This window comes from Notamacropus eugenii, chromosome 2, assembly GCF_028372415.1.
Source record: "Notamacropus eugenii isolate mMacEug1 chromosome 2, mMacEug1.pri_v2, whole genome shotgun sequence".
In the NCBI taxonomy this organism is placed as follows: domain Eukaryota; kingdom Metazoa; phylum Chordata; class Mammalia; order Diprotodontia; family Macropodidae; genus Notamacropus; species Notamacropus eugenii.
The window spans coordinates 55886194-55913532 of record NC_092873.1 but is presented as its reverse complement, the minus strand read 5'-3'; the positions used below and the strand labels follow the sequence as shown (position 1 = coordinate 55913532).

At 48.2% G+C, this 27339-nt stretch overlaps 2 protein-coding genes across 3 annotated transcripts in view; one reads left to right on the top strand and one right to left on the bottom strand.

Moving 5' to 3' along the window:
• Nucleotides 1-6478, top strand: part of SENP2 (SUMO specific peptidase 2) — a 35802-nt gene extending 29324 nt beyond the window's left edge. The window contains exons 15-17 of the mRNA XM_072640406.1: nt 2323-2407; nt 3758-3853; nt 5072-6478. Of these exons, the coding sequence (XP_072496507.1) occupies nt 2323-2407; nt 3758-3853; nt 5072-5134 (244 nt within the window). The 3' untranslated portion in view covers nt 5135-6478. The remainder of the gene's footprint in view (nt 1-2322; nt 2408-3757; nt 3854-5071) is intronic.
• Nucleotides 6479-13300: 6822 nt separating this feature from the next.
• The window catches only part of IGF2BP2 (insulin like growth factor 2 mRNA binding protein 2), a 136761-nt gene continuing 122722 nt past the window's right edge, over nt 13301-27339 (bottom strand). Inside the window, exons 11-16 of one of the 2 annotated variants that reach the window (XM_072640407.1) lie at nt 26153-26221; nt 23763-23879; nt 19955-20029; nt 19599-19730; nt 17998-18111; nt 13301-14040 (exon numbers count right to left, since the gene is read on the bottom strand). In XM_072640407.1, the coding sequence (XP_072496508.1) occupies nt 13858-14040; nt 17998-18111; nt 19599-19730; nt 19955-20029; nt 23763-23879; nt 26153-26221 (690 nt within the window). In that variant the 3' untranslated portion in view covers nt 13301-13857. Of the gene's footprint in view, nt 14041-14073; nt 16122-17997; nt 18112-19598; nt 19731-19954; nt 20030-23762; nt 23880-26152; nt 26222-27339 lie in introns of those variants that run through there. The other variant, XM_072640408.1, reaches the window with a different exon arrangement.

Below are 27339 nucleotides of genomic sequence, written 5' to 3'. Positions count from 1 at the left end.
CATTGCTCTGTGGTTAACAAAATGCCTTTCACATGAGAGCTGGGTCTTCCCTCCAGAAATCACCTTGTATGGGTTTTGTATTTTGTAGATAAATATGTATGAGACATCCTTCTTCCCTGGCTTCCCCTTCACTCACACACACCTTCTTCCTGAGAGTTGATCAACAAGGCAGGACCTTGGCCTACAGGGGACTTGAGAAGGAATATTGTTGTAGGTCCCTGATGTCATTTATGTATAACATTCAGTGAACATTTATGAAACATCGGCCCTGTTCAGCACGCTCTCAGGGTCCAAGATGGAGCCTGAAATAAAAGCAGCGGGCCAGTCTGGGTAGTGGGAGATAGACAGGTCGTGGATTTCTGGCTCTAAAGCAAGCAGGCGTTGGCTGATAACATGCCTCCACCCTCAGGCTCTCCCATTTTAGTCCATCAACAGGCATTCATTGAGTTTCTGTTCTCCACCAGGCATTGGTTAGGCAAAAGCTCTGAGCATGACCACAAAGAAGGAATTGAAAAACACCTTGCCCTTTAAAAAGTTTATCTTTGGATGGCTTAGAGATAAGGTAACTGAGGCCTAGGGAGGTTGGGAGATGCGCATAGGCATCAGAGTTGAGATTTGAAACCAGCTCCTTTGGAGCTGCTGCTCTTTCACTATTCCACGTTGGCTTACTCAGTGACTCTTGGCCTTGAAGAGAGCAGCTGTACTTCTGTGGGCCTGGCACAACCGGTTCTGGGGCATTTAAGGGCAAGAAGCATGGAACATTTGACTTGTTCTGGAATATTTCTCTTGAAGAGTGATGGTCTTGGTGCGTTCTGTTGATAGGCTGTATTTATTTGTGGGCCCTTGGCTTTATGGAGATGGATCCATTGAGAATGAATGCTTCCTCTTAGAATATGGAACACAGGTCTCCACCCAAGGGGTGTCTTTTCCTGCTTGCCTTTGGCAGTGAGTGAACAGACCCCCCCCCTTAGTAGCTCCATAGTTAGAGGAGTGACTTTGTAAGTCATTTGACACCCCAGATTCTAAATGGGTGAAATGAAGGTGAAATACAGGAGTGGCTCCTGCATGTTACATAAGAATAAAATGAAAGACTTATTACTGTGTCTACGCATGGTGAGCTCTGCAGTGACTTGGAATTAGAGAGACTTGGGTTCAAAGCCCATGTCCGATGCTGTGGCTACAGTCACCCCACTTAATCTGTACCTCATCCCTGCAGCTGGGAGCGGTAATGCGGAGAGGAGGCAATGCGTGTGAGGAGCATCCTGCCAAGTGCCTCACGCAGAGTAAGGCCTTGATGAGTCCTTGTTGGCTTGGGTAGTTTTATCTTTTGGTTCACCTCTTGATGTGCCAGATGCTTCCATCAGGCTGTAAGCTCCATGAGGAGAGGAACTGTGTTTTACTTTGAATTTGTTTCTCCCCCTTGGCATTCATTCAGCCCCCGTGGTTTTGTATTCCATAGATCTATAATGAATCGGTATTGATTGAACTTAATACAGTTGACTCAGATTGATATTAGATCAGGGGAAGGAAATGATATGCTTTTTGACCCTTTTAATCTATGTTGTAGGAAAATGTATCTTGAGGACCAAAGGATCCTTATTTGTCAGTATCTTTGGTTTCCTGTTTTTTCAAGTTGTGCCCAGTAACATCTCAGACCTGCCCTTTTCCTAAGGCTTGAGGGGGGAATGGTCTGGTTAAGGATTTCATGAGGACGACAGGTTTCTTGTGACCAGTACACACAGGCTGGTAGCGCCTAGGATGGGGAGTGTCCGCTGGCTATTTGTTGTTGCTGTGGATCTCCGGATTTCTCCAAGTCACATATCAGTGTAAATTACTTTCAAGTTACTCTGGTTATGTGCACATATCCACCTGCTCTCAGACTATTAGTTCGAAATTAGTTCATCCTTTCGTTATCTTGGCTTTTTCTCAAGACAGATCAAAGGTTCAGCCCCTAGGTGCCATCTTCAGTCCTCTCCTCCCCTTAGTTGTCCAGCAGCATCTTAGCTTTAGGGCTGGACAAGGACTGAGAGGCAACAGACAAATCAGTATTGGCTTGGTTTTCCCTCTAGAGATTTGGACCAAATTCATCAGTGGCAGAAAAACCATTCCTTAGTAGTATGTGCACTGGGTCATGTTTTCTCCTTCCCTTCAGGGTATTTTGTATTCGATGAGGGTTTTCTTCTTTTTAGCTCACAGCCCCATGTAAAATTCCCTTTGAAAGTTTGTGATGAGGAATTGGTTTGAGGAAGATGGACCTGTGCATATCATTGGACCTCTGGGTGCTGTTGGGATTGATTAGCATCTCTTTGTTCTTGTTTTCAGCCATTATCTACAAGAAGAAAGCAAGACCAAAAGAAGCAGAGAGCTGGTTTCTGCGGAATGGACGCTGGAAAGCGCCAAACCTTACGTAAGTGAGCAGGCTGTGGGCTGTTGACCAGAGCTCGCCAGCCTCCCCAGCTTTTCTTCTCTGCGACTCCAAGTGATGAAAGTAAAGACCTGCACCTGATGAGACTGTCTTTTCTCCTTGAATCTCCAGAGTGCTTTTGCATTCCTTCCTTCCATCTTGGCTCCCTCCATTCATGGTTCTGTTCACACTAATATCCTTTTCCACATGAGCCAACTCTTGATTATTCATAGGAGAATTAACCCATTCCATTTGCTTTTTAATTTCCTTTTAAAGGTCCATTTTCACTTCTTTATAGTCCTGTTCAGTAAGTAGAAGGGAAAATGACCAGCTGATTTGAGTAGCAGCTGTCTCCTTTTGAGCATGAGAAGTTTTCCTGAGGCAGGAGGCTGGATCTTTTGAGGGCAAACAGACTGTATGGACCTGTGGATTTCACGTATTTGTTCTTTTTCCTGGTCCCCATGCCCACAGATCATTATGAGTTAACTGTAATGTTTCTTGTTCTACCTCCTGGTTTGCCAGCTTTGACCATGATGCTGTGTCTTAGTGACCACATTCTATTTCTGCTGAGTGATAATAGGCCCAAACCCCAGCCCCTTTAGGGTAGATTAGGACTACAGAATGAGATAGAACCTACATAGAATGGTTCTTCACATTTGAGTTGGCAAATAGGAAAATGAAGCTTTGAGATTTTCTGCTCTCCCTAGGAGAGTAAGTCTGGGATGGACATTTAGAATGAATAATGTGCCCAGGGAATCATAGAGGGTGAGCACTGGAAAAAGGTTTTAGATGGGGAGCAAGCGAGGGGGATGGAAATGATACTGGATTTGGAGTCAGAAGAGCTGAGTTTGAATTTCCCCGTATATTTGGCCACAACTTAGTGACTTCCCTGGGTATTCAATCTCTGGCCTTTGATTCATTAGCTTCATCACACCAGTGTCACTGTCTGGTAGGGTGAAGCCAGCTGAGCATTATTAATATAAGTGGTTAAAGCTTAGCAAGAATCTTCCCTCGTCCCCAGCCCCGCCACTCCCCTGCGTTAGGAAAGGGCGGTTCACACTTAGATTTCTCCAGTCCTGAGTTGTCCTGTTGTGACATGGGGGTTTCTGATAAACCACCTTGGACCTCAGTAAGATTGTTGATATATCCTCACTGCCATCCCTGTTTTCTAGTGCTATTCTAAAGCTAGATTGATGGGACGTTTCAAGTTTGATCATAAACTAATATCCAGCATCCTCTGAAAAGGGTCTCTTATGCTACTGGAATGTAAGCTGGATGTGATCCTTACCTGATTATATTGCAAATCCACACTTATTTGGATAATGTTGTTTTATCCCTTTACTTTGTTTTTAGGAGATTCCTCAGCAATCGAATGGAAGTGATTGTGGAATGTTTACTTGTAAATATGCAGATTATCTCTCTCAGGACAAGCCCATCACCTTTACACAGGTTTGTGAAGCCTCGGACTTCCTCCACTTGGTTGCTCTTCACCTCTGTGTCCTATCTCCTTGTCTGTGTAGTCACTGAGTCTGTCTGTCCTCAGGTTTTTCTTGGGCTTGGTCACCAGCAGAAAGATTTCATAGAACTCAGCTGTGTACAAGAGGGCTCTTCTTTCCTACTGCTTTTCATTTTTTAAAATGAGTTTTTCTTGATGTTTCCTGTTTCTTACATTACCATAATATCCCATGCATCCTTCCCCTTCCCCAAGAGACATCCCATAGGATAAATAGTATTTTTTTTTTTGAAGAGAGGATTAAAAAAAAATCATTGCTATTCATGCTTAGCCTGAGAAAAGGCATGTGGGTAAGCACACATGGTGGCTGGAAAGAATTTCTGCTGGGTCGAAGAATTCTGAGAACTAGGTAACACACCCAAAATACTGCCAGAAGTTCACTCTTCTTTCTTCTTTAATTTGCTTAGGACTTAAAACTGGGAGGGACCTTAAAAACCGTTGCATTCTGATCATTTTATAGATCAGAAGACTGACGCAGAGAGGCAGATATAGGCTTGAAGTAAGGTTAAGTTTCCTCACAGAGTGAAAGGGAAAGGGGTTGCCCCATAGTGGTGGTGATCACCCCTCACTGGACACAATCATTTGTCAGGTATGAGGTAGAGAGAGTGTGAGATGGTGGTCTTTGTTCCATTTCATCTCTTAAAGCCCTGGGATTCTCAGGTCCAGAGACAAATGACTTTCCCAGAAGTGGCAGGAGCTGGCATTTCAGCTCATGTCTTCTGATACTTGATCCAGTCCTCTCCTCTGCTCTGTGGAGTTGGGAAATACTTTCTTTGTGGGAGGGGACTTTGGGATGACATGCTAACAGTTGTGGCAGGTACAGTTGGCATTGGTCTCAGTGGCATTCTGCCAGTCAGTGATGTGGATTTTTAGATGTGACTAGTATCAATCCAGCCACATTTTGGATTAGCAGGAACACTTCACTCTCCAGCTTTTCCAAATAACCCAAAGCTTAATCTTCTCCAAGCCTGTGGAGTTTATGATGGATTAATAGGAGAGATCCTCTAGGGGAAGAGGTTAGCACTGGATAATGCAATTTTCTTAGAATTATTTCCAGAATGGTATAAAGGACCCAACTATCTTATCAATATAGTAATAGCAGTTTTCCCCACTTTTGTGAGATCCTGTGTAACATTTCGGGTGATTCCTTGCAGAATCAGATGCCTCACTTCCGGAAGAGGATGGTGTGGGAAATCCTTCATCAACAGCTGCTCTGAGAACCCCCCCCTTTTGTTCCCTGCAGCTGCTTGGGATGCTCCCCAGATGGTTCCATTGACCTCATGCCTCATGAGTTAGAAAGTCCCAGCATCGATTCTACTGATTTGCAGGTACCGAGTTGCAAGGCCTGCAGGGAGGCATCTGGAGCCTCGGCCTGGGGATACAGGAAGACTGAGCTCGCGCCTGTAACTCTGTGCCCTCCTGCAGGATCCTCTGCTGGGCAGTCCCTCTGAAAACAAACACTAATTTAATGTGTGGTTAAAGGACATTTTTTTTCTTCAAGAATGTAGGAAATGCAGGGTTTACTCTGTGTGTATGTGTCTATGTGTGTGTATATATATCTATATATAGAGAGTGTGTGTGTGTGTGTGCGTGTGTGTATTTGTGTTCAAGAACTGGGCAGAGGCCATGCCTGCCCCCTCAAATGAAACTCTAGATTTACTTCTATGGATATTTATTTCTGAAAGGACTATTCATTGAGCCACTCCCTCTAGCTGGGTTCTGAGGTAATAACCATAGGAGAGGGGAGGGGTAGAAGTTTTAACTTATACAACAATGGCTGCTACCTTGGAGCTGGAGGGAGCTCTCTTCGGGAGGCTCAAAAGAGATAGACAGATGGACAGATGTACTTGGGTTCCAGCCTCTGCCTCACCCCGAACCCCGGGGGCTTCTGGGCTGACATGCAGGGAGGCGGGTCCCTCCCGCCACAGCCAAGTGTGATTTCAGCTGCTTTCTCTGTCCATCTCATCCCTTCCCATCCCAGAACTCCCACCTGCATTGTCACTCCCTTTCAGAACACTGACTTGATTTTATTATGGAGACTTTGTTTCCCTTTTCTGGAAAGGAAGAGACTTGGCTTAGCTCCTGTAACTGGATTTGTAATTACTGTGAACCCAAGATTGTCACTGCTGTCTTTCAGCTGATTGGGGGAATGACCCCAAGTTATAAGAGATGACAAGAATTGTTTATTTCAAGAGAGACTATCCAAGGTAAAGCTATTTTTCTCGAAGTTTCTTTTTTCTATATAAAACTAAAATTAAGTTTTGTACTTATTTGGATCTTTTTTTTTTTTTCCTGAGCTGAAATCTGTGAAAGAGCCTATTACAAGGCTGAGGTTGTTGCTGAATAATCTATTTTACATATGGAAGTTTGTATTTAACTTGTTTTTTTAAAATTTAAAAGCATCCAGATGTGCTGTTTCTACTTTCTGAAGAACTGAAGGAGTATTTGTTGGTATAAGGAAAGATCAAAACGCATTTTGCAGTATCTAGTGCCTGGTATGTGTCTTTCCCCATGTAATAAAAGGTTGCCTGGCCAAGAGTCCTGGGAGATCTGTGCAGAAATGTTGTTTAAATTTCCAGAGCAGCTTGCTTTGGTTCCTAGATAGATGGTGCCCCAGGTGACAGTGTGGCATCTGGTGTGAACTAGGGAGGAGATCATAGCTCAGCTGCCTCTCCATTGGGCACATGCTGGTTGTGGTCTCTTCCCTGTGCTCTCCGGATGTGAGTGCAGACACACGGAGCTTCTAGGGAAAGAGAGGCCCAGCCGCAGTGGCCAGCTGGCACCTTCTCAGTCCATATGAGCTCTAGTCGGAGTGTTTTCTGGGTCTCCCATTTCTCTAGGCACAGACTGGGGACATTTCCCCGATTTGGTTTTTCTTAAGTGTTGGGCCTATCAAAGCTCCAGGTCTCAACTACTCAAACCCTTTCAGCCCCTTTCTAAGTACAAATGGGCTCTTAAAATTTTTCTCCTAAATATATTTTTAAATACTAAATTTTATTGATGCTATTTGTTCTATCACAGCTATTTCTGGAAACAGCCCCCACCCCCAAAGAATACAAACAGCTCTAAGCAAAGCCAACTCAGTGCCTGCATCTGATAGTGTAGATACCATTGTGTACCTGTATCCCCTCCCCCTCCACCGAAAGGGCAGGAGGAGCATCTCTGCATCTGCTCTCTGGAACAGAATGGAATGCAGAGCGAGTGCCGCTACTCAGCATTGGACTTTGTATCCCTTCCCTTACTCTATTGTTGTATTTGTGTCTGTTGTTTGGTTTCTGCTATTTTGTGATGTCTCGGTTTGCAATGAATTCTTTAACATCTACTTTTCTTGTGCTGTAAGTTTCTGTTTGTTGAACTATTCCCTGCCACTTGGCACACTCTTTGTTTCCAGTTTTTTGCTACCAAAAAAGTGTTGCTGTGAGCCTTTGGTCAATGATGGGCCTTTTTTTTTTTTTTTTAACTGTTCTTGACCTACAGGGATCTCAGTGCTGGCATCCCTGGATCAGCAGGTATGAGTAGTGACTTAGCTCATGGAATTCCAAATTATTTCCCAGAAGCATTGGACCAGTTCCCAGCGTGCCTAGAACCGCCAGCACCAGTGATTTCTGTATTTTGTCATCTCTGATAATTTGCTGGGTTGGAGATGAAGCTTCACGAGTTGTTTTGTTCGGCATGTCTTGTTTTAGTGACTTGGCTGTAGTATTGAAGACTTTCTCAGCTCTGCGGGCTTCTTACTTCTCTTCACCATCCCAAGTTTCTCAAAAGATTTATTGATGCCCTTTACACACATGCACCTGGCCTCCTTTGTAACAAAGGGTTTATTGCAGGCAGTGTGTGTTCCATTCCACACCCATAGGCCCCCCACTTCTTGGGGGGGTTCTCATTTCTATGGTCAACCTTGATCATTACATTTACACAGTGTTCATTTAATTTTAATGTTCTTCCCATTCATATTGTCATAGGAATTGATTTCTTCTTCCTCAGTTCATAGAAACCTTTCCCTGTTTCTCTGAATGCTTCTATTTGCCTTTTCCTGTGATGCAGTGATGTACCATTGCATTGACGCATCAGTCCCACCATTTCCCAGCTGATGCCCAGCCTTCCATTCCCCATCCCCTGACATCACCGAATGTTGCTGCTGGGAGACCCTCCTTTTGTCTTTGACCTCCTTGATCTCCAGGTCAAGGTTGTGTGTACATTTCTGTCACTCCCCCCCCTATAGTTCCACATTGTTTTTCTTAATTGTTGGACCAATTCACATACCCATTAGCTTCTGAAGGGAGAAATTGCTAGCCCTAGGAGGTCCCTCCCTTTTCTCCTGACCCAGGAGACCCCCTTCTCTTCCCTGCCTCCTACCTCACCTTTGCAAACTTTGGTTCCCGGGGCCCTAACCTTCCCTTCTCCAGTGTACGCTTCTGCCCCTTCACCTCTGAGCCCCTCCCACCTCTCTGTAGGGAACCAGCCATGTCAGAGAGATGGTCATTGGTGGAGGAGATTGTCATTGGGATGGCAGTGGGACAGTTGTAAAGATGGTCTACTTCAGTTTAAGCAGAGGCCCCTATTTGCACCAGCAAAACCATAGGTGAGGTGTTATTAAACCAGATTGAAGTCTGAAAGCAGTTTTTGTGAGCTGGTCTAGGAACCTTGCCTCCCCTCACAGCATCATCCTGATGGGAGAGCACGTTCTGATGGCCCAGTGAGCTATTGGAAAACAAGGCATCTGTAGTTTGTGGGCACTGTCCCCCTGTTTTTCATCTAAGACCTATGAGGAAAAGAATGGTGGATTTGGACCTGTTGAACAGTGGTGTCATCACTGCCTTGTCCAGTGTGGGAAGGTGTAGATCTGTAGACAGGAGCAAATTGGTAATACCCCAGGAGTGTTTGGGCAATAGCAGGACCTTATGTTTTAAAACCTCTTTGTTTTCAGATCACCTTCATTTCCCTTCCCTGCTCCCCCCGCTCCCCCAGCCATCCTGTAAAGCTAAGAATAAAACAAGAAGGGGGAAAAGCCCATAGAAATGTGTATACTCATAGAGAGGAGGCTGGTGGGAAAAGCTGTGAGCTGCTGAGAAGAGGCCTCTTCCTTTGGGCTTTTTCCCCATTACTTAAATCAGTTTCCTGCTACACTGATTTTCAGCTGCAGATCTTGACTGCTTTGCAGGACTTTTACTAGCAAATACCATTTAAAAATCTGTAGGCTTAAAAGTCTCAGTTTTCTACCTGGCTCTGTACCTGCCTCTGACCATGGGTGACCATGGACAAGTCTGAACCAGCAGGTTCCCCATCTGTAAAAGTCACTCATCACACCTACCTTGCAGGGTTGTTGTGAGGCTAATGAGATAGGGGAGCTTGGACAAGATCACATCCACTGTGGAGATCAGTATTGTCGGAAGGTTCTGTATTGAATATCAATGGCATTGTTGCCATTTCTTTGGACGGCATGAAGGTACAGTGGAAATGTGGCCAGTGCTGAAGTCAGGACCTGCATTCAAATCCTGGCTTCACTGCTTACTCTTCCAGTGACCTTATTGAACTTCTCTCTGGGGCCTCGTGTCCTCATGTATGTAATGGGAGACTATCATTGGACTAGACAGTCCTGGAAGTTCTTCCAGCCCTCCATCCAGATTCTGTGGCCTTCCTCCGCGACTTCAGTTTGGGGTCACAGTGGATAGAGGGCTGGACCTGGCTAATGACTTGTACCTACCTCACAGGGCTGTTGTGAGGTTTAAATGAAAGAATGTGTGTCGGATGTTTGACTAACATAAAAGCATTATCTCCAGTGAGCCATATCCATGGTTGTGGCCTTCCAGAAGCCAGCCTCTCCATTTGCCCATCTCCACCAACCATGAGCTTGTCCCCTCTTCCTGCCCTACAGTCATCCAGTAGCCATTTTTAGCAGTTCACCCTCACACCCTCTGTGCCCTGCTGGCTCTCCCTGTGTCCCTCCTGCTTCTCCTCTCCCTTTGCTGCCTGGCAGCCCTTTCTTCTTCTGAGATTCATGCTGAAGCTTCTTACAGTGGCTCCTCAGAATACTCAGGCCCCCTTCTCTCCTCTGACACTACCAGACCCTCGTCACCTCCCGCCTACACCATTGCTGGTTGGTCTGCCTGCCTATCAAAGTGATCTTCATAAAGTTCCTGACTGATTCTGCCCCACCCTCCCCATTTAGAAATTCGTGGCTCCTTCTTGTCTTCAGAAACCAATGCTCTGTTTGGCCTTTCATAACCTGATTTCCTCCCACCTAGTTCCCCTACACAAATTCTTGAGTCCAGTGATCCTGGCCTCCTCCATCTTTTGGCTCTGGGCATTTTCTCTGGCTGTCCCCCATGCCTGGAACGTTCTCCCTCTTCCCCTCTGACTGCTGACTTCTCTGGCTTCCTTTAAGTCCCAGCTAAAATCTCCTACAGGAAGTCTTCCCTAACTGCTCGTAATTCTAGTGCCTTCTCTCTGTTAATTATCTTCTCTTTATCATGTAAGCTTCTTGAGGGCAGGAACTGTCTTTTGCTACTTTTTATATCCCTGGTGCTTAGCACAGAACCCGGCACATAGTAGGCGCTTATTCAAAGTTGATTGACTTTTCTCAATGAAGTAGCTGTTTGTCAGGAACCTAGAGAAGTATCTTGATCTACCCTACCCACTTTCTCCTTTTCTCATGATTTGGCTCACCCTCACTTGACCCCTCACTCTCATCCCTTGCATCTTCTCAGGGATTTTGATCATTTCCACTTCTGTACTTCAGTCTCTTTCTCTCTAAGGGGCTCTTTCTGCTTACATGCTCAGGAATCTCCCACCCTGTGGGGTTAAAATCCATCCCAAACCTTTGTCAGCTGTTCCATGTTCTTGTCTTTAGAAAAATCGTTTTCAACTGTATTTATGGCTTCTATTTCCTCACTGCCAATTTCCCAACCTCTTGCAACCTGACTTCTCTTTCCTCCCCTGAAACTTTCTTCCAAAGTCACCCATTACCCAATGCAGGCTTCTCAGTTTCCCTGCCCCAAATTTTCTTCCATCATTTCTAACTCAACTGTCCATTCATTATTGTTCTCCCTCACTTTGACTCGTTTGCCACAACATCCAGAGACTGTTCCTCGGGAAGACTTAATCCACTCAACCTTGGAACTCCCAGGAAGGGCTGAGGAGCCCGGAGTGAAGGAGCAGGCAAAGATTAGAGGAGGAGTCTCAGAGCCCGTCCAGCTCTCCCATTCTGCCACTGCTACCTGTATCACTCAATGCCCATCTCCGTGACTTCAGTCACCTTCTGACTCCTCTCTTCCTTTCCCAAACACACCCAAGCCGGTGCAAGATGCACGCCTCTGGTCCCTCCTCTCCTCTACCCTTCCAGGGCCACCACTGCTGTAATAATCTACTACTATAATCATCCTAACAAGTCTTCACGCAGTAATGCACATCATCCTGCTCAAGTGCCTTCTTCACACTGCCTCTAGGATAAACACAACCCCCTCAGCCTGCCATCATGACCCACATCGTCTGGCTCCAGTCTACCTCTCTAGCTTGGTTTTGCTATCTCCCCTCTCCCACACACAGCCTGTGCCCACCGCCTCCTTTTTGTTCCTACTTTTGCTGATGGAGCTAGGAGCAGTCACAGAACCATGCTGACTGGGGCCACTATAAAATGATGCTAGCCACCCTCAACTGGGCCCTCTCTACTGTAGTTCTAGACCTTTTTTTCCGTAACACTTCTCCCCAGCTTCTCTGGTGAGGGCCCTCCTCTCCTACTTTGTCAATAGTGTTGAAGCTGTTCCCTAAGAGGTCTTCCTTCTTGTGATGTTGTCCCCCCCCCACCTCCTCTACTCCAGTCTCTGACTTGTTTCTTCCCATCCACATATGCCCTTGGTCCTATTCCCTACCCCCACCATCTTATCCCTCCTCTAATCTTCAGTCTGCTGCCTAAAATCATGCCCTCTCCTGCCTGCCAGCCACTGTTGGAGACAGTCTTAATTGCCAACCAGGCCCCCTTCCTGCAGCCTTGGACATTATTGATCATTTCCTGTCTCTTAGCTCTTTTCCTTTCTGCTGTCATTTTGCTGGATCTTCATCCAGGTCATGCTCACTAACTGTGGCTCTGTTCTGGGCCCTCACCCTTCCCTCTCTGGTCTCGCATTTGGTGAGCTCACTTGTCATCTCTGCAGGTGACTCCCAGCTCCAGCCCATCATCACCAACTTCCCCGTAGACATTTTGACCTGACCTGAAGGCATCTCAAGCTCAGGTACAGAACAGGACTCAGCCTCCAGAATGCTCCCCTCTTCTCTTATTTGGTTGACCTTTGTCACCCATGCTTACCGCTTCTTACTCATCCCATTTGTCTCGTCGGTTGTCAGATGGTGTAGCTGCTTCCTTTGTAGCATTCCTCCTCAGACCCCAGCCTGTATCAGGCCCTTATCCCTTCTCCCTTCCAATTGGTCTGCCTCACGTTTCTCAGTTGTCAAGATGATTTTCCTGAAGCATAGGTCTGACCATGTCACCCTGTGCTCAGTAAACTCCAGTAGTTCCTTATTGTGCATTCCATCAGTCACATCCAACTCTTTGTGACCCTGTGGCCTATCTGTCCAGTGGGGTCTTCTTGGCAAAGATACTGGAGAGGTTTACCATTCCCTTCTCCAGTGGATCCAGTAGATCCTTTTGTCAGGCAATCAGAGGTTAAATGATTTGCCTGAACTTGCCAACCTCAGATACTCTTAGGAAGTATCTCAGATCTTCCTGACTTTAGGCTCAGTGCTCTACCCACTGAGCCACCAGCTGCCTCCCTAATACATTACTCCAGGATCAAATATGATGTTCTTTGTTTCACAGTCTGCCCTGTCCTACTTTTCCATTCTTACTTCTTACTCTTCCTCCATGCACTCTACAACACACACACTGGCCTATCTGCAGCTCCTCTGGTCTCCATGTCTTCGCGTTGGCTGTTCCCCATGGTTGGAACCCTAACCCTCTCATCTCACACAATTCCTGGCATTAAGACTCCACTTAAGTACCGCCACTGCAGCTGTTGATGTCATCCCCTCAAAGGCTGGTTTCTGTTCCCGTCTGCTCTGTGTTTTATCTCATATGTTCTGATTGACATGGATGTCTTCCCCATCAGGATGTGAGCTCCTTGAGGGCAGGGACTGTTGGTTTTCCTTTGTCTTCCCAGCGCCTCCTGTGAGTGCCTGGCACATAGTGAGCACTTAATAAACAAATGACTGTTGACTATCTGATCTGTTTCTTGCTTCAACCAAACGACACCGTTTCCCATACCTGGACATACGTCCTCCTCATTTTTACCTGAACTCTAGCTGCCACTTACCCTACGAAGGCTCTCCTGTTCATCACTAATTCACTAATGTATCACAGTTTAATTTAATGTCACAACAGTCCTGTGGGCAGGCTGCCTATCCAGGCCCATAGATCTGAGGTGCAGTGTGGACATTCCCTTCTGTTGGGTATGTGGGCATTAGTTCATTCCCACTTTCCCAACAGCCTCCCTGCTGTGACTGGCACTCTTGTGCTACTCCCAGTTTTGGAAACAATCCAATTAACTCTGCTGTGTTTTCCGAGATCTCCTTGGGGTCTGCACTAGAGGGATGGGAGAGGAGGGAAGGGAGACATTCAAAAGATGTTGCAAAGGTGAAATGGACTGGCCTTGGCAACAGATGTTGGAAAGGCAGTGGGAGACTGGGGCAGGACAGGCAGAGCTGAGAATCATCAGCACAGAGATGGTCATTAAACAAGAGCTGAGGAGATCACCAAATGAGGGTGGAGGAGGGTCCTGTTTTTCCATGGGTCTGTTACTGTCACAATTGGAGGACCTGTGTTCTACACTCCTGAGTCCCACAGACCGTGCTGTCCACATAACCTACTGATCTTCAGCTAGCATTTGTTCAACAAAAGATCACACTTGAGAGATACCTCTTCCTGGGTTGTTAACCCTAAAAGTCAATGTTATTGTTTTCTCATGTCCCTTCCTCCCCAGCAACAACCCCACCCCCATACGTCCCTCCACCCCATCCCACTCCCCCAGCTCTTCCTCCCAAGGTTCCCTGGGGTCCAGACACTGTGACCTCCATCCTGGGAGTTGCTCATCCCCACAGATCCTCTGGGAAGTATCCCTTGGCTGAAGCCAGGCTGAAAATAAATGAGATCATGACTAAGTCAGGCTCTTGTTAGCTGGATATATTTCTTTTTTTTTTGCTTGGTTTTTTTTGGTTATTATTATTTTTTTTGTTTTTGTTTTTTTCACAGAACACTGTTTGCAGTAGAGGAAACTGGCATTGCAGTCTGTTGGCACATTGGCAATTTCACATAAACCAGTAACATGTTCATCCTTTAGCGCAGAAAACCCTAATGGCACATACCCTTATTAACACGCTCAGGACATTGCTAATCCTTTCTTTCCCTGGTTTTTTCTTTTAATCACTTTTTTTCAATAAACATTTTCAAGGTCTGCCCTAAAGAAGGCCATCGGCTCTCAGCTAGCCAAGGACAGTTGAGAATGGTTGGCGCACACCTGGATGTCACCTCCTAGATGGCGGCTATTTTTTTTCCAACTTGATTTTATTAAAAAAATAAAAAAAATGCTCCAACTCTCAGTTTACAAGGCATACAAAATCTCTAAAAGGGAAACACGAGATCAAGGTGCTGAGGTACAAAAACACCTGAGGTAGTTTTTTTCCTTTAAATTTTTTGTTTTTGTTTTTTCAATTTGCAATTTTGATGCCCTGGGCCAACAACCTCTGGTAATTTTCTTTTTTTGTTTTTTTCCCCACTTGTTTTTGTTTTGTTTGTAAGAAAAAAAATTACTTCCTCTCACATTGATGGCTGTGTCCTAAATAAACATGTAAAAAGAGACAAAAATTGTTCCTTTTTTTCTGAATGGGATTATGTTTTTCCTTTCCTTTGAAGATTGCTGGGATGAGTACCATTGAGATTGTTTCCTTTCCTATTCAATCACCTAAATGGAAGTTGTGGCTGTTTTGATTTTTTTTTTCCTTCGGTGATGTGTTACTCTGAGCACTGCTTTGCCTGGGGGTGTGGAGAGAGAAGGAGGGAAGGGAGAGGAACTGGGGAGAGAGGGGAGGAGGGCAAGAAAAACTGGAGCACAGAGAGGGAGGGACACAATTATATGGCTGTATGCAAAACCAGTTTAGAACCTGTGAAGCAAAAAAAAAGGAAAGGATATGTGAGCGGTATACAGATGAAGGGAGACAGACGGTATCCCTTCTGTTGGCACACACAGGTGATCCCCAACTGCACGGTGCTGTTAGTACCTTCCTGACTAAGCCCCCTCCCCCCTCCCTTCCCCTCCGAGATTTTTGTGCTGGCCTTTCTAAAGCTGCTGCTACCCCTTTAGCTCTCCCAGTGGGACTTTAAACTCTAGAAAAGCCTGCTTTCTCTTCCAAAGGAAATAAAAAAATTAATAATTTGTTTTTAAATTGGAGTTAGTCGAGTTATTGATAGATCATTTCTACAATATATTAATGCTGTACGCATGGCCTGGTATGCCTGGTAGCACATGATGTAACTTCTTGACCCCTCGTACATGTACATATACATATGTACATGTATGTACAGAACCAATTTTGTTTTTCTTCCAAAAACTGGGTGAGAATTTAGCTTTGTTTTGAACATGTCCACCTATGTTAGTCCAACTTAAGGGATAGAGTCATGGGAGTTAGACTGTATGGGTAGCAGGGGTATTATCATTGAAGCCTGCAGAAACCCTGGGGGCAGATGGTCCAGGTCCCTGCCTGGTATGTGTGTGTTTGCGTGTATATGTGTTTGCATGTGTGTGTATGCATGTTGAGGGGGGCAGAGGGGATGCTCAGGCACACCTGGTCCAGCTTCTGGATGATCGTGTGCTCCTGATCCCACCTTATCCCCAGGGCCCCCTAGCCATGGGCTGCAGGCTTTATCAAGGTTTCTGCAGAGTCCCAGCCTTGGGCAGCCTCCTTATTTCTCAGGATGTCTTTGGTTTGCTCCCCGATCTGTCTTTCTGTTTGGTCTTGTTCTGTCTGGCATGGGAAGGGCTACATTCATCTGTTGTGACTTTGCTGGCTTGCACCCGGAGCAGCCTCTCACTTGGTGCGCTGCTGCTGCTGCTGCTGCTGCTGCTGCTGCTGCGGTGGTGAGGGCCCAGCTCCCTGAGGATGCTTCTGTTCCTGCTGCTTCATCTGCTGGACAATCTCCCTGATCTTGCGCTGGGCCGTCTGCAGCCAGGGAGAGACACAGAGAGAGAGGCAGGGACCAAGGCAGGGGAGGGAGATACACCCATGGAGAGGGACCGTGGAGATAGAGGGAGAGGCAGACCAGAAGGGGGGGCAGAGATGGGATGGGGAAGGAAAGAGATGCAGAGAGAAGAGAGGGAGAGGCAGGGTCTCAGAGACAGAGAAGGGAGGAGAAAAAAGGGAAAGGAAAAGGAGAAGGCGAACAAGAGATGGTGGGGGAGGTTTACAGGAACAAAGGACAGAGAAAGGAAGCCAAGAAAGGCAGTGTGACGGGAAGGAGAAAGCAGCAAGGACAGGAGATTTAAGGAGTGAGAGCAAGGAATGGACCACCAAGGAAGAGGGGTTGTAAAGGAGGGAAAGAGCGGGAGAGGGAGAAAAAGAAACAAAGGGAGAGGGGAACCAGACTTTGAGTCCATTTGTAGCTGGAGCTCCGACAGCAGCATCTGTGACTCCCTCGAGAGCTGAGATAAGGATGGGGTGGGAGGTTGGGGACGCCCCAGGCAGGCTGAGGGCATTGACTGAGGCACCAACTGAGAAAGGAAGGACAAGTGGAGCCCACTACCCAGCCTGCCATGCTTCCCCTTCTTGGGACCTTCTGTATAGGGAGTAAGGAGACCCAAGGCCAAGGGGCAGGGCCAGGCAGCAGCTGGGGAAGGCCCAGTGTCCGCAGGGAGCTCAGGACTGGGGAGGCCAGTGAGCGTCAGAGGCTCTTGAGCTAAGCCAGGCACAACAGTGGGACAGAATGGATGAATGAGGGCTGTGGTCATTTCACACCCCAAGTTGGTTGTGTTCCCAAAACTACTTCCACCCCCATCTAAGGAGATGAGAGGCCTAGCAAAGGAGAGGAGTTCCTCGGGGACCACAAGATCCAAGACTAGGAGTTAAGAAGTTCTTCAGAGGCTATCTGGTCCAATGCTTTCATTTTGCAGAGAAGGAAACTGAGGTTCCAATAAGAAAGGACTCTTGCAAGATGATATGGATATTAAGTAACAGAGGCAAGAGAGGAGAAACAGAGACCTCAGGGAGCATTCGATCTGCACGCACTGACGCCGCCTCTGCCTGCCTGCCCAGTGCTGTCTGGGAGGGTCGGTTGGTCGGCGGCTGTCATACACTGATGCCTGCAGGGAGCTAAGACCAAGTGAGGTTGAAGGAGGATGGAGTTGGGTGGCATGCAGGGAAGGGGTATTAAATCCTAGAATGTGTCCAGTGACCTCTGGTTCCCTCTTTTCACAGACGGGGAAACTGAAGCCCAGAGAGGTTCCCAGAGGCATGCTCAGTGACCAAGCATTCATTAAGCACCTACTTCCCAGAGATGAGAAAACCAAGGATTTCTCCTGTCTGGCTGCTCACTGTGAGACTTGCCTTGCATGGCCTAGAGGCATGATCAGAGCAGCCCAGTTTGGGATCTGGGATCTCAGAGGTCCAGAGATGAAGAAACTGGGGTCCAAGGGGCAGGGAGTGACTTTCCAAGGACCACACGGGTATCAAGTGGGATGTGAGCCAAGGTGGTCTGAGTGCAAGAGGCCTAGACTTGCAAGCAGTCGGGCAAGCTAGTCCCCAGGCTTCTGTAGGCCCTGATCTCCCCATGGATCCTGACAGCTGCACAAGGTGGGAACTCAAATGAGATGGATGCCTGGTGAGGGATATTGAAGGGACCAGGGGGCACTGCCCACCCTGGGCACTAAGAAGAAACAAGACCAGCAGGAAACCTTGACAAATCAATCAAGCAAACAGAGAACATCCAGCAAATTTGGGGAATCTGGAGCCAAGAGGCCTCCAGGTCCCATTGACTACCATGATTAGATGACTCAAAGCTTGGACAGAGTTACAGGAATGGGGGAAACCAAAGCCCAGGTACCTGACTGGCAAAGAAGTGGCCAATGATCCTGACTATCACTTCTTCATTCTCGTCGGGTGTCTGGTCACGGGGCACGATGACCTCTGCACTTGTTAAGTTTTGCAATTCATTCACCTGTGTGAGATGGGGAGGAGGGGATAGAGGGAGTAGAAAGTAAAAAAAAAAAAAAAGTGTTTCTTTAAATTAGAAGAGAGCCGGAGTTGTCTTTTCTAGCAAGGGGCTGGTAGGGGTGGTGGCTGGAGGGATGAGAGTGGAAGAGGAGGATGTGGTAGAGAGAGAACGTTCTCCTCTTCCACCAGCCCATCCTTCGCCACATGGCAGCCACATGCGGATTTCAGACCTGCAAAAGTTGGAAGGGGCCAGAGATATTGAATGCAACTTTTTCATTTTACAGACCAGCACCCTGAGGCTTAGAGGCAAAGAGACTTATCCAAGGTCATACAGCTAGTGACAGAGCCAGGATTAAAATCTTAAAATCTGTCTTCCCTCTGATAACTTTTTTTTTTTTTTTTTGCAAATAAATCATGTTACTTCCTTGAAGGATCTGGCTAGCTGCCCGGGAGAAGAGATGTAATTCTTGGTGTCAGCCCTGAGGAGTGGGAGAAGGGGTACCTTTACCTCTTAGTCAGACTTCACTTAGCTGCCTCTGGGAGTGGCCCTGAATCCTTAGGGCCCCGATAGGTAAGAGAAGTAAAGCTCTCTCTGCCCATATTCCAGGTGACACCTCATATTCTGGGTTACTGACCTGTGACTTTATGATCCCAAATCATTTCCCTTCTCTGGGTCTCAGTTTCCTCTTCTGTAAAACACAGGGACTGAATAAAAGGCTTTCTGGCTCTAAAGCCATGACTCTACAAGCCCCTGAAATATTTTTATCTGGACGCCCATCCCACCGGACCCATGCTCTTGGTCTCTGCTACAATTCACCCAGAGACCACCTCCTCAGTGGAGTACCAGAGGTCCAAGATGGACCCATTACTGGCTTACATTTCCAGCCTCAGAGGGTTTTCAAGTGTGGCATAGAACTTGGGCAGTCACAGGCTTCAGCATACATTTTGTTCTCCATTGACACTGCTTCGATACCCTCAAGCCAATGATCAAGACAGACCAATCTGGAGAATTCAACTGAAAATAAAAGATGCTGCTTCTGATCCCCCAGACTTGACTCCTCCCCACCTCTCATCTTCCTCATCCAGTCTGGTGCCAAATCTTGGCCTTTCTCCCTTGGTAACATCTGTCCAACACCTCTCTGCACTGACTTTGCCCTCACCCTGGTGCAGCCCTATTCACCTCAACCCTGGACTATTGTGATAATTCCCGGGGATGGCGGAGAGCCCTCCTGCCTGCCTCAAGTCCCTCCTCTCTCCAATCCATCCTCCATTCAGCCACCAAAGTGCTCCAGGTCCAACCATGTGTCTCCTTTTCTCTGAACCGTTGGCTGCATTTCAGCTGCCACAGTTTCCACAGGACAGAAAGAGGATGGGGACTCTGGAGTCCCCCAGTTCCTTCCAGGAGCTGTAGGCAACTGAGGGGTAACAGGACAGAACATGGGGAGGGAGAGGAAGGCCCCAGTAACAGGGCCCCAGCCAAGGCAGACTCACTGTTTTGCCGCCTTTTCCAATCACGCGGCCAGCGGCTGAGGAGGGCACTCGAATGTGAGCCTTAAGCTTTACTTCTTCTTTGGGGTTAAAGAAGTTCTCTTCCTTCAGTTTCCCGAAGATCCGCCCCTGGGCCTGAGAAAGGGAGCGCCCATAAAAAGGAGTCAGTTCAGTTCACTGCTGCTGAGCTAGAAGGAGGGGGTCAACACTGAGACCCAGGGCAGGAGAAGGGCCTCAAACCTCCCCGTAGCTTCTGTGGCTTCTCCACCTGAGGTCAACATTCCCGAGTGGGTGTGCCCCACAAGCCAAACTCAGGCCTGAAGGCCTGGCATGGATGTGGCTGGCGTCGATGCACTGACCTTAAACTGAGCTTCAGGGGGTCCGGTGATAATGACCATCCTCTCGCTAACATCTGGGCCTTCAGCAGGCGCAATCTGCAAATGTACGAGAGTCAATTGATCTGTAAGCATTTATTAAGCACCTACTATGTGCCAAGGACAGAGAATAAAATCATCTCTCACTTGCAAGGAGCTCATACAGAAAGAGGACATCCAGATGTGAGCCCAGCAGTTAAACCCAAGGAGCTTGGGGAAGGGGTGGGCGGTACCAGCAGCTGGGGGGCCCTGGAAAGGTTTCATGAAGAGGACCGTGCCCTGGGGTGTCTGAAAGGACGAGCAGGACTCCAGACATCCCAGGCCCGGACACAGCCAGCCCAGAGTACAAATGCTTTCTGGCCATGCCTGTCTTCTGCAAATTCCTTCTTTGGGAAACGCACAGCTTCCAGGCCTGTCCCATTCAAATCTCTTCTTTCCCACCAGAAAGAATGACCCAACTCAAATATTAAATTAAGTTCAACAAATGCTTACTTTTTCATTTAAAAAAATGTCATTCGTATTCCCATGTAATAAATTTAATGTTATTTTTTAAGTGAATATTTTAAAAAATTCTCCATTTTAATTGCTCGCCGAGTAAATATTGATAAATATAACCCACATAAACGGAGGCTCTTCAGGGGCCTTAGCAACTTTTAGTCCTGAGACCAAACAATTGGAAAACTGCTGGTCTATGGTCTGTTGGAGCTTCCCCCCTCCCCCCACAGCCTCCATGCCCTTGTTGGGGAGGCCACGGAGCCACATTCCACTTAGGCAGCCACTGCTACTATTAGAAGAGAGGAGGGTGGGGATCGATGGTGACCAAACTGGAGAGAACCTCCTCTTTCACCTCCTGCCCCACTGACCCCAACTGGTATCCCTGCCTCAGTTTTTCTCTTTTCCAATGCACCGTCCACACAACTGCCAGACTGACCCTCCTAAAACATCATACGGTCCTCCCTCTCTCCCACTCCCCAAGTTCTGGCAGCTCCCTCTTGCCCCTCAATAAAAGGCACACCTCTCTTCTGCTGGCCATCTCTAAGCCTCTTGCAACCCATCTGATACAGTCTAATCTTTCCAAATGCTTCCACATCACTGCCCCATGGGCACCAGTTATGCTGGCCTCCCACCTCCAAGCCCACGCCTGGCAAGCTCCCCCTCAAGTCTTCACTGCAATCCTCACCCTCCTCAACAGCTCAGGTGCCATCTTGGTTGTACTCAAACTGTAGAAATACTTTGTATTTACTCTCCATAGATTTGTATCTATTGATTTGTACATATTATCTTCCTGAGTGTTGGCTCTTTGAGGATATGGACTGTTTCTTCTATGGCACCAAGTCCAGGGTTGCAGACTGCCTGATGCAGTCAAGGTCCAGAGACCATGTCGTAGCCCTCACTACCTAGAAAGACATTTCATAACTTCATTTCTAGCCTCCAGGGCTTTGCGTGGGCTGTCCCCTCTGCTCTCTCTCCTTTGCTCTGATTCAGAATCCTTGGCTTCCTTCAAGGCTCAGCTTCAGGAGGCCTTTCCTGGTCTCCCGAGCTCTCCCCCTGCCCCCTTACTTAGTAAGGACTTGGCATTTAACCTGCTGAGTCTCTCCAATAAGTTGTGTTTGCCTTTCGTTTTCGAAGAAGACTGTGACATCAGGGAAATGATGACGTGACTTGCACTTGACTGATTGTCTCTCCACTAGCCTGTTAGTACAAAGCTGGTCTGTCTTTTATTTCTCTCTATCCTCAGTGCTTAGGCACAGCGCCAGGCACACAGCAGGGGCTTAATCAATGCTGGCTGTTGTTCTGGTTGCTAAAGGTCTAGCTCTGTCCTCTCACTCCCTCTCTTAGCAAAGGCGTGCTGCCTGTGCATCAGGGAGTCAACCACACCTTTCTCTCCCGAGGAGCCGCAGACCAAAGGCCTGTAGGGCCACAAGGTGTGGGCAAGGCCTGGCCTGGAGTCCTGACCCTGCAGCGAACTCTGAGACCCTGAAGAAATTCTTCATCTGCAGGATGAATTGGCACTGCCTACCCCCTGGGCTTGACTGAGGCCCTACGTTCCTCGGAACCTTCATACCAGACCCTGGGCACTCACATGCCAGGGATTCTTAACCTTCTTTGTGAGCAGGTCCCCAGCAGTGAGCTGGGAAATATGATGGAGCCCTTCGCAGAAGCATGCTTTTAAATAATCACATTTTAGTTAGAAGTTACTGAAAATTTATGGATCCCCTACCATCTACCCATGGATTCATGGACCCAAGGTTAAGAAGTCCTGGTCTAAAATTAGAAGAGATATAAGAAACATGAGCTGCTGCCATTACCAGAGTGCCAGGGAGCTGGGAGTCAGAGGACCTGGGGCTTCTGTCACTTCTTACCTTTGGCCCTTGAAATCACTTTGCTTCACTGAGCCTCAGTTTCCTTATCTGTAAAATGAGGGGGTTGGGCTGGATGGCTTCAGAGGTCCCTTCCTACTTAAGGAGAGCTAATCCTGGAGTCCTGAGACCTGAGTTCAAATTCCAACTCTGCCACTTGGGCAAGTCACCTTGTGTGACAAGTAGTATTATTATCCCCATTTTACAGATAAGGAGACAGGCAGACAGAAATTAAGTGACTTTCCCAGTCACACAACTAGTAAGCGTATGGGGCCTGACTTGAACTCCAGGTCTTTGAGGGTACAATTAGAGCTCCCCATTTTAGAGAAGATGGACCTGAGGGCCATTTTGCCCCAGACCAGACGGTAAATAGCAGACTCCAGATTGGAACTTGGGTCCTTGGACTCCAAATCCAGCCCTCTTTCCAATGCTCCACACTGGGTGTTAGTCTGGGCCCTGCCACTAACTTTCTGTGCCACCTGGGCCAAATCCCTCTCCCTTTTAGGCCCCAAGTTCATCTTCTCCAAAACGGGGGTGGTGGTGGGGGGAGGGGGGAGAGGGAAAAGAAGGTTGATTCAATGGCTTTGTTTTGATGGGAGGCAAACGCCTTCATGCCCCAACCTAGATGCTCCTCCTTCTGCACCCTTCAGAGTATTATCTCCTCCAGCATGCCCGCTGCCATCCCAGCTCTGGAGAAGTGCCCGCCTTCGTCACTCTTCCAAGTCACGAGACCCCCTTCTCCGGAACTCTCCGAAAGTCCAGGCTGTATCATGGCAGCCCTTCCTTTTCTGTAACAACTGAAGCTCTGTCTGCCAGACTGGCCAAGGAGGCAGCAGGGGACGTGCTTGGCATTCCAGCCAGGGGCCAAGAGCCTTTGCCTCTCAGCTCTTCTGATGACTTGGCCCATTTTGAGGGATAAAGCAGGATGCGGAGATCAGACTACATGGAGGTGGTCTCCTTCTCGGGCTCAAAAGGGACTTCTTTTCCAAGCCTCTCTGGCCAATCCAAGGACTTCAGCTGCGCCTGCATCACTGAGCTAGGCTTCTTCCCAACCCCCTTCCCCATTGAGGATGTTCATCCCTTTCAAAGAGCCCTTTGTTAAAATGCTTTCCTGAGAGTGAAGGATCTTCCCTGGTGGTCCCAGCAGCAGTGCAGGTTGGAAGTGCAGTGTTCATGGCTTAGCTGGTCACTCCTTCTTCCAGTCTGCACATGCTGGCACCTGCCCCAGGAAAATGGCAGGGAATATTTCACTGCTGACCTTGGGTCTCCAGCACCTCTCACATAAAAATACAATGAAAGAATTTACAGAGCAGAGGCTTCATGAGGGCAGGGACTGTCTGCTTTTGTCTTTGGGTCTCAGGCACCCAGCTCAATGGCAGGCCCACAGTGAGTACTTAATGAGTGCATGTGGAATGAGCCTGTGAGGTCCTTACCTTGATGGAGGCCCCGGCAAATCTGGCCAGCTGCTTGATGTGGTGGCCCTTCTTACCGATGATGGCTCCGACAGCCTGTGTGGGGATGAAGAGGTAGACCACTTCCTGCTCAGGCACCTGAGGAGGGTGAGGAGAGACAGAATCGTCACTTCAAAGGAAGGCTTGATGTTGGCCAGAGCTGGATGAGTCCTTGGAGGCCTTAGGGGCCTTCACCTCCAGCACCTGCCCTATGCCTCCAATTTAAAGCTAAGGAACCTGGAGCTCACAGAGGCCTTTTGGGACCCCCTCCCCCTTCCCCCGAGAAGACCCAGAGGCTACAGGAGGGCCATTTAGTCTGGCTGCCTTAGTTGATGTTTCAAGAAGTTTCATAAAACTTGAGATCTGGAGTGAGAAGGGGCCTCAGATGCCATCTTCCCCTCCCACTCCACCAGCCCATTTCAGAAAAGAGGAAACCAAGGCCTAGGGAGGTAAAATGTACTAAGGGTCACATAGATAAATTAACATGGGAGATGGGGGGGATTTGAACCAAGTCCCCTGACTCCACAGCCAGTGCTCTGTCCTCTAGACCATGTGACGGAGGGATGTTAGATACCAGAGGACTAGTCATTAGGAGAAGGTTAGAGTCCTGTTTAAGAAGCAGCCGGACCAGTCCTTGCAGAATCCTGTGGCCACAGCAAGCTCTTGCCCTGCTTGTGCCCTGGGAGACCTGACAGGAAGTAGTCAGGAGGACGGTCGCTGTCCGGCTGATGTGGAGAGAAGAAGGGAGGGAGAGAGAGAGAAATGGAGACAGAAAGGGAGGACGGGAGGGTCTTGGTAGGCTCCCAAGAAAACAAGAGTTACAGAATGGGATGGGAAGAGAGGGACAAGGCACTGGAATCAGCAGTCAGACCAGAAGGCGATCTCTTCCCAACCCTCCCCAGTAGGAAGGCTTGGCCAATATGTCCTCCTTCCAGCAGAGGAAAGGGAGATCTCCGCTGATCTCAGACCAGCCTGCAAACGGTAAGGAGCAAGAGGCATTGGGAGTGAGGCAGAGACACCAAGTAGCTGCCAGCCCAAGCTGCCTGCACTGGTCACCACAAAATCGGGAGACACCTTGTCTAGACCTGGGATTTCATCATCACAAGCAACTCCCAGACAAGGAAACTCCCTTTTCCTACTGAAGGCCTTTGAGACTTGCCCAGATGCAATGACTTGGGAGTTCCCCATCCAGGATCACATAGCCATGATGTGCCAGGGGTGGGACTGGACTCAGGTCTTGTTGGCTCCAAGGCTGGTTCCCAACCATTGGCAGCCGCAGAGGAAGGCCTCCAGCCTCTCCCAAGGCTTCATGGATGGAGATGGACAGTGTGGTCAACATCTGCTGCCACGTGGCTCTCCTCGTTCTGTGTTTTTGCTGGGGAGGAGAGGTTTTCAACCCAACCCAGATTCTGAGGCTACCAACAAACTGAACATGCCAGTTGATTTTTGGTGGTTTGTCCCCCAGCAAGGCGACTTTGAACACGAATGAGGTATAGCCAGGACATGTGATCTAAATGTCCAGCCATCTGTCTGGCCAGTGAGTGTCACCAAAAATGCTGAGCGTCCCAAGAACTGCCAGCCATCTTGGAGCCAAAGCAATTAGACGTAAAGCTAGTCTCAGTTTCCTCATCCATCAAATGGGGATGATAGCACCTATTTCCCAAAGGATCAAATGAGAGTAAGGACCCCTATAAATGTGAGTAATTATTACCACTGTTGTTGTTAACAAATAACATCTTGCTTTTGACGCTAGCTTTGTGACCATGGGGGACTCATTTCCACCCTCAGCTTCTGTTCTCCTCTGCAGAATGGAGCTGCTACCTAAAGGGCCCTCTACAGGACTGGTCACAGGATGATGCTTTAGCCCTGGAAGGGACCCGACAGGTCCAGCCCTCTCATTTTACAGAGGAGTAAGTGGGGCCCAGAAAGGGGAAGTTATTCATCCAAGGTCACCTGGCTACTTCACTGATAGAGCCAGGATTTGAATCTGAGTTCTGGGACTCCCCAGCCACTGCTCCTTCTGTGCTCTGTTCTGCCCACTGTCACAAAGATCAATGAGATCTGGAGCCAGAAAGGAGCTCGGCTGTCATCAATCCAACCTCGTTCATTTTACAGATGAGGAAGCTCAGACTCAGAAAGGATTAAATGATTTGCCTAAGATCTCACAGCTTGTATGTGCCCAAAGCAGCAGGATTCGAACCCGGGACTTTTTGTGCTGAAGTCTCATGCCCTACACAGCGCTTCATGCTGCCTCTCACAATAAGCGATACACAGTTCTTTGCAATATTAAAAGCACTGGAAAAACATGAGCTATATTTTCAAAGAAAGAAAGAAGGCTAAGAGCAGCGTGGGGAGAGGGGAGGGTCACTCACAGGGTGCTGATGTGGGAATACGCCGATCTGGGGGGCTCCGTACAGGCCCGAGAGGTATGCAGAGTGACTCTGGCGGGAGAGAACAGAACCGTTACTGGGAGGTGCCTGGGAAGGGGAGCCCGCTGCAGGATGCACACCAGCCCGCGTGCGTGCCCGCTGGAGCCCTCCTCCGCCACCAGCACGCCTTCTCGCTGCCGGCCTTTCCAGAGCGCTTCCTTCCATGCCATGGGTGTCGGTGAAGCCCGGGATCCTAATACGCCCGCCTAACGCACGATGGGGCGTGGCTCTCGCGGACGCTGGAGAGGTCGGAGCATCCGCAGAGAGTATTCTGAGTACAGCAGGTGGACGGAAAAAACTGTTTGGGGGGGTGCGTCATTGATAAGCCAGCGCCCACGCCCTGACAGATTTCTCTGCCCACAGCTGCCTGGATGTCTTTGACCCTCTGCCTCTTCCCTTGCTCCCAATTCTTCTGGCAAGAGAGAATGCTTGGCCCTGTGGGTCTCAAAGTTTCTACCCATGACTGCGGCGCCCCTTCCCCCAAGTACATCCCAATTCCAGCCCAGGCTCAGCTAGGCCTTCCCCGGCAGTACAAGTTAAATCGGCTAGAAGCCCAAACAGACAATTCCTGAGGCCTGGAGGAATGGAGCCCCCAGCCTCCTGACAGCGTGCACAGTCACACCCAGCTTGGATTAGGATTTTTTTTTTTTTAACTGGGGGAGGGAAAGGGGAGCTAGCAACAGAGATGCCCCCCACCCCTCTCCAAAGGAAAAGAAATAAAAGCAGGTCCTTGAGGGATTTTTACATGTACAGAAGAGAGCTTGAAAGGAAAGACAGACAAGCAGGACAACTTTGAAATTACACGTGGAATTGATTACATATCACTTTGTAAAAAGGGAGGTGTACAGAATCAGAGACAATTTCACAGCGTGGCAGTTTCCCCCCGCTTTTTTTGGTGTTTGTTAAATTCAGAATTTATAAAAAAGATCCATTACAATAGATATATTCTCAAGGTCCCCTGGGTGGCTTTGTCAACCTGTAATTCTCCTGCCCTGACGCTCCCTGGCCAAGGATAGGGATGTCTGGGTCAAGTAAGCAACAGAGGACAAGATGTGGACTCTGATCCTCCGATGCCAAAGTCAGGCCGGGAGGCTCGCTGCAACCTAGAGGATGATGGGTGGGCTTCCCAC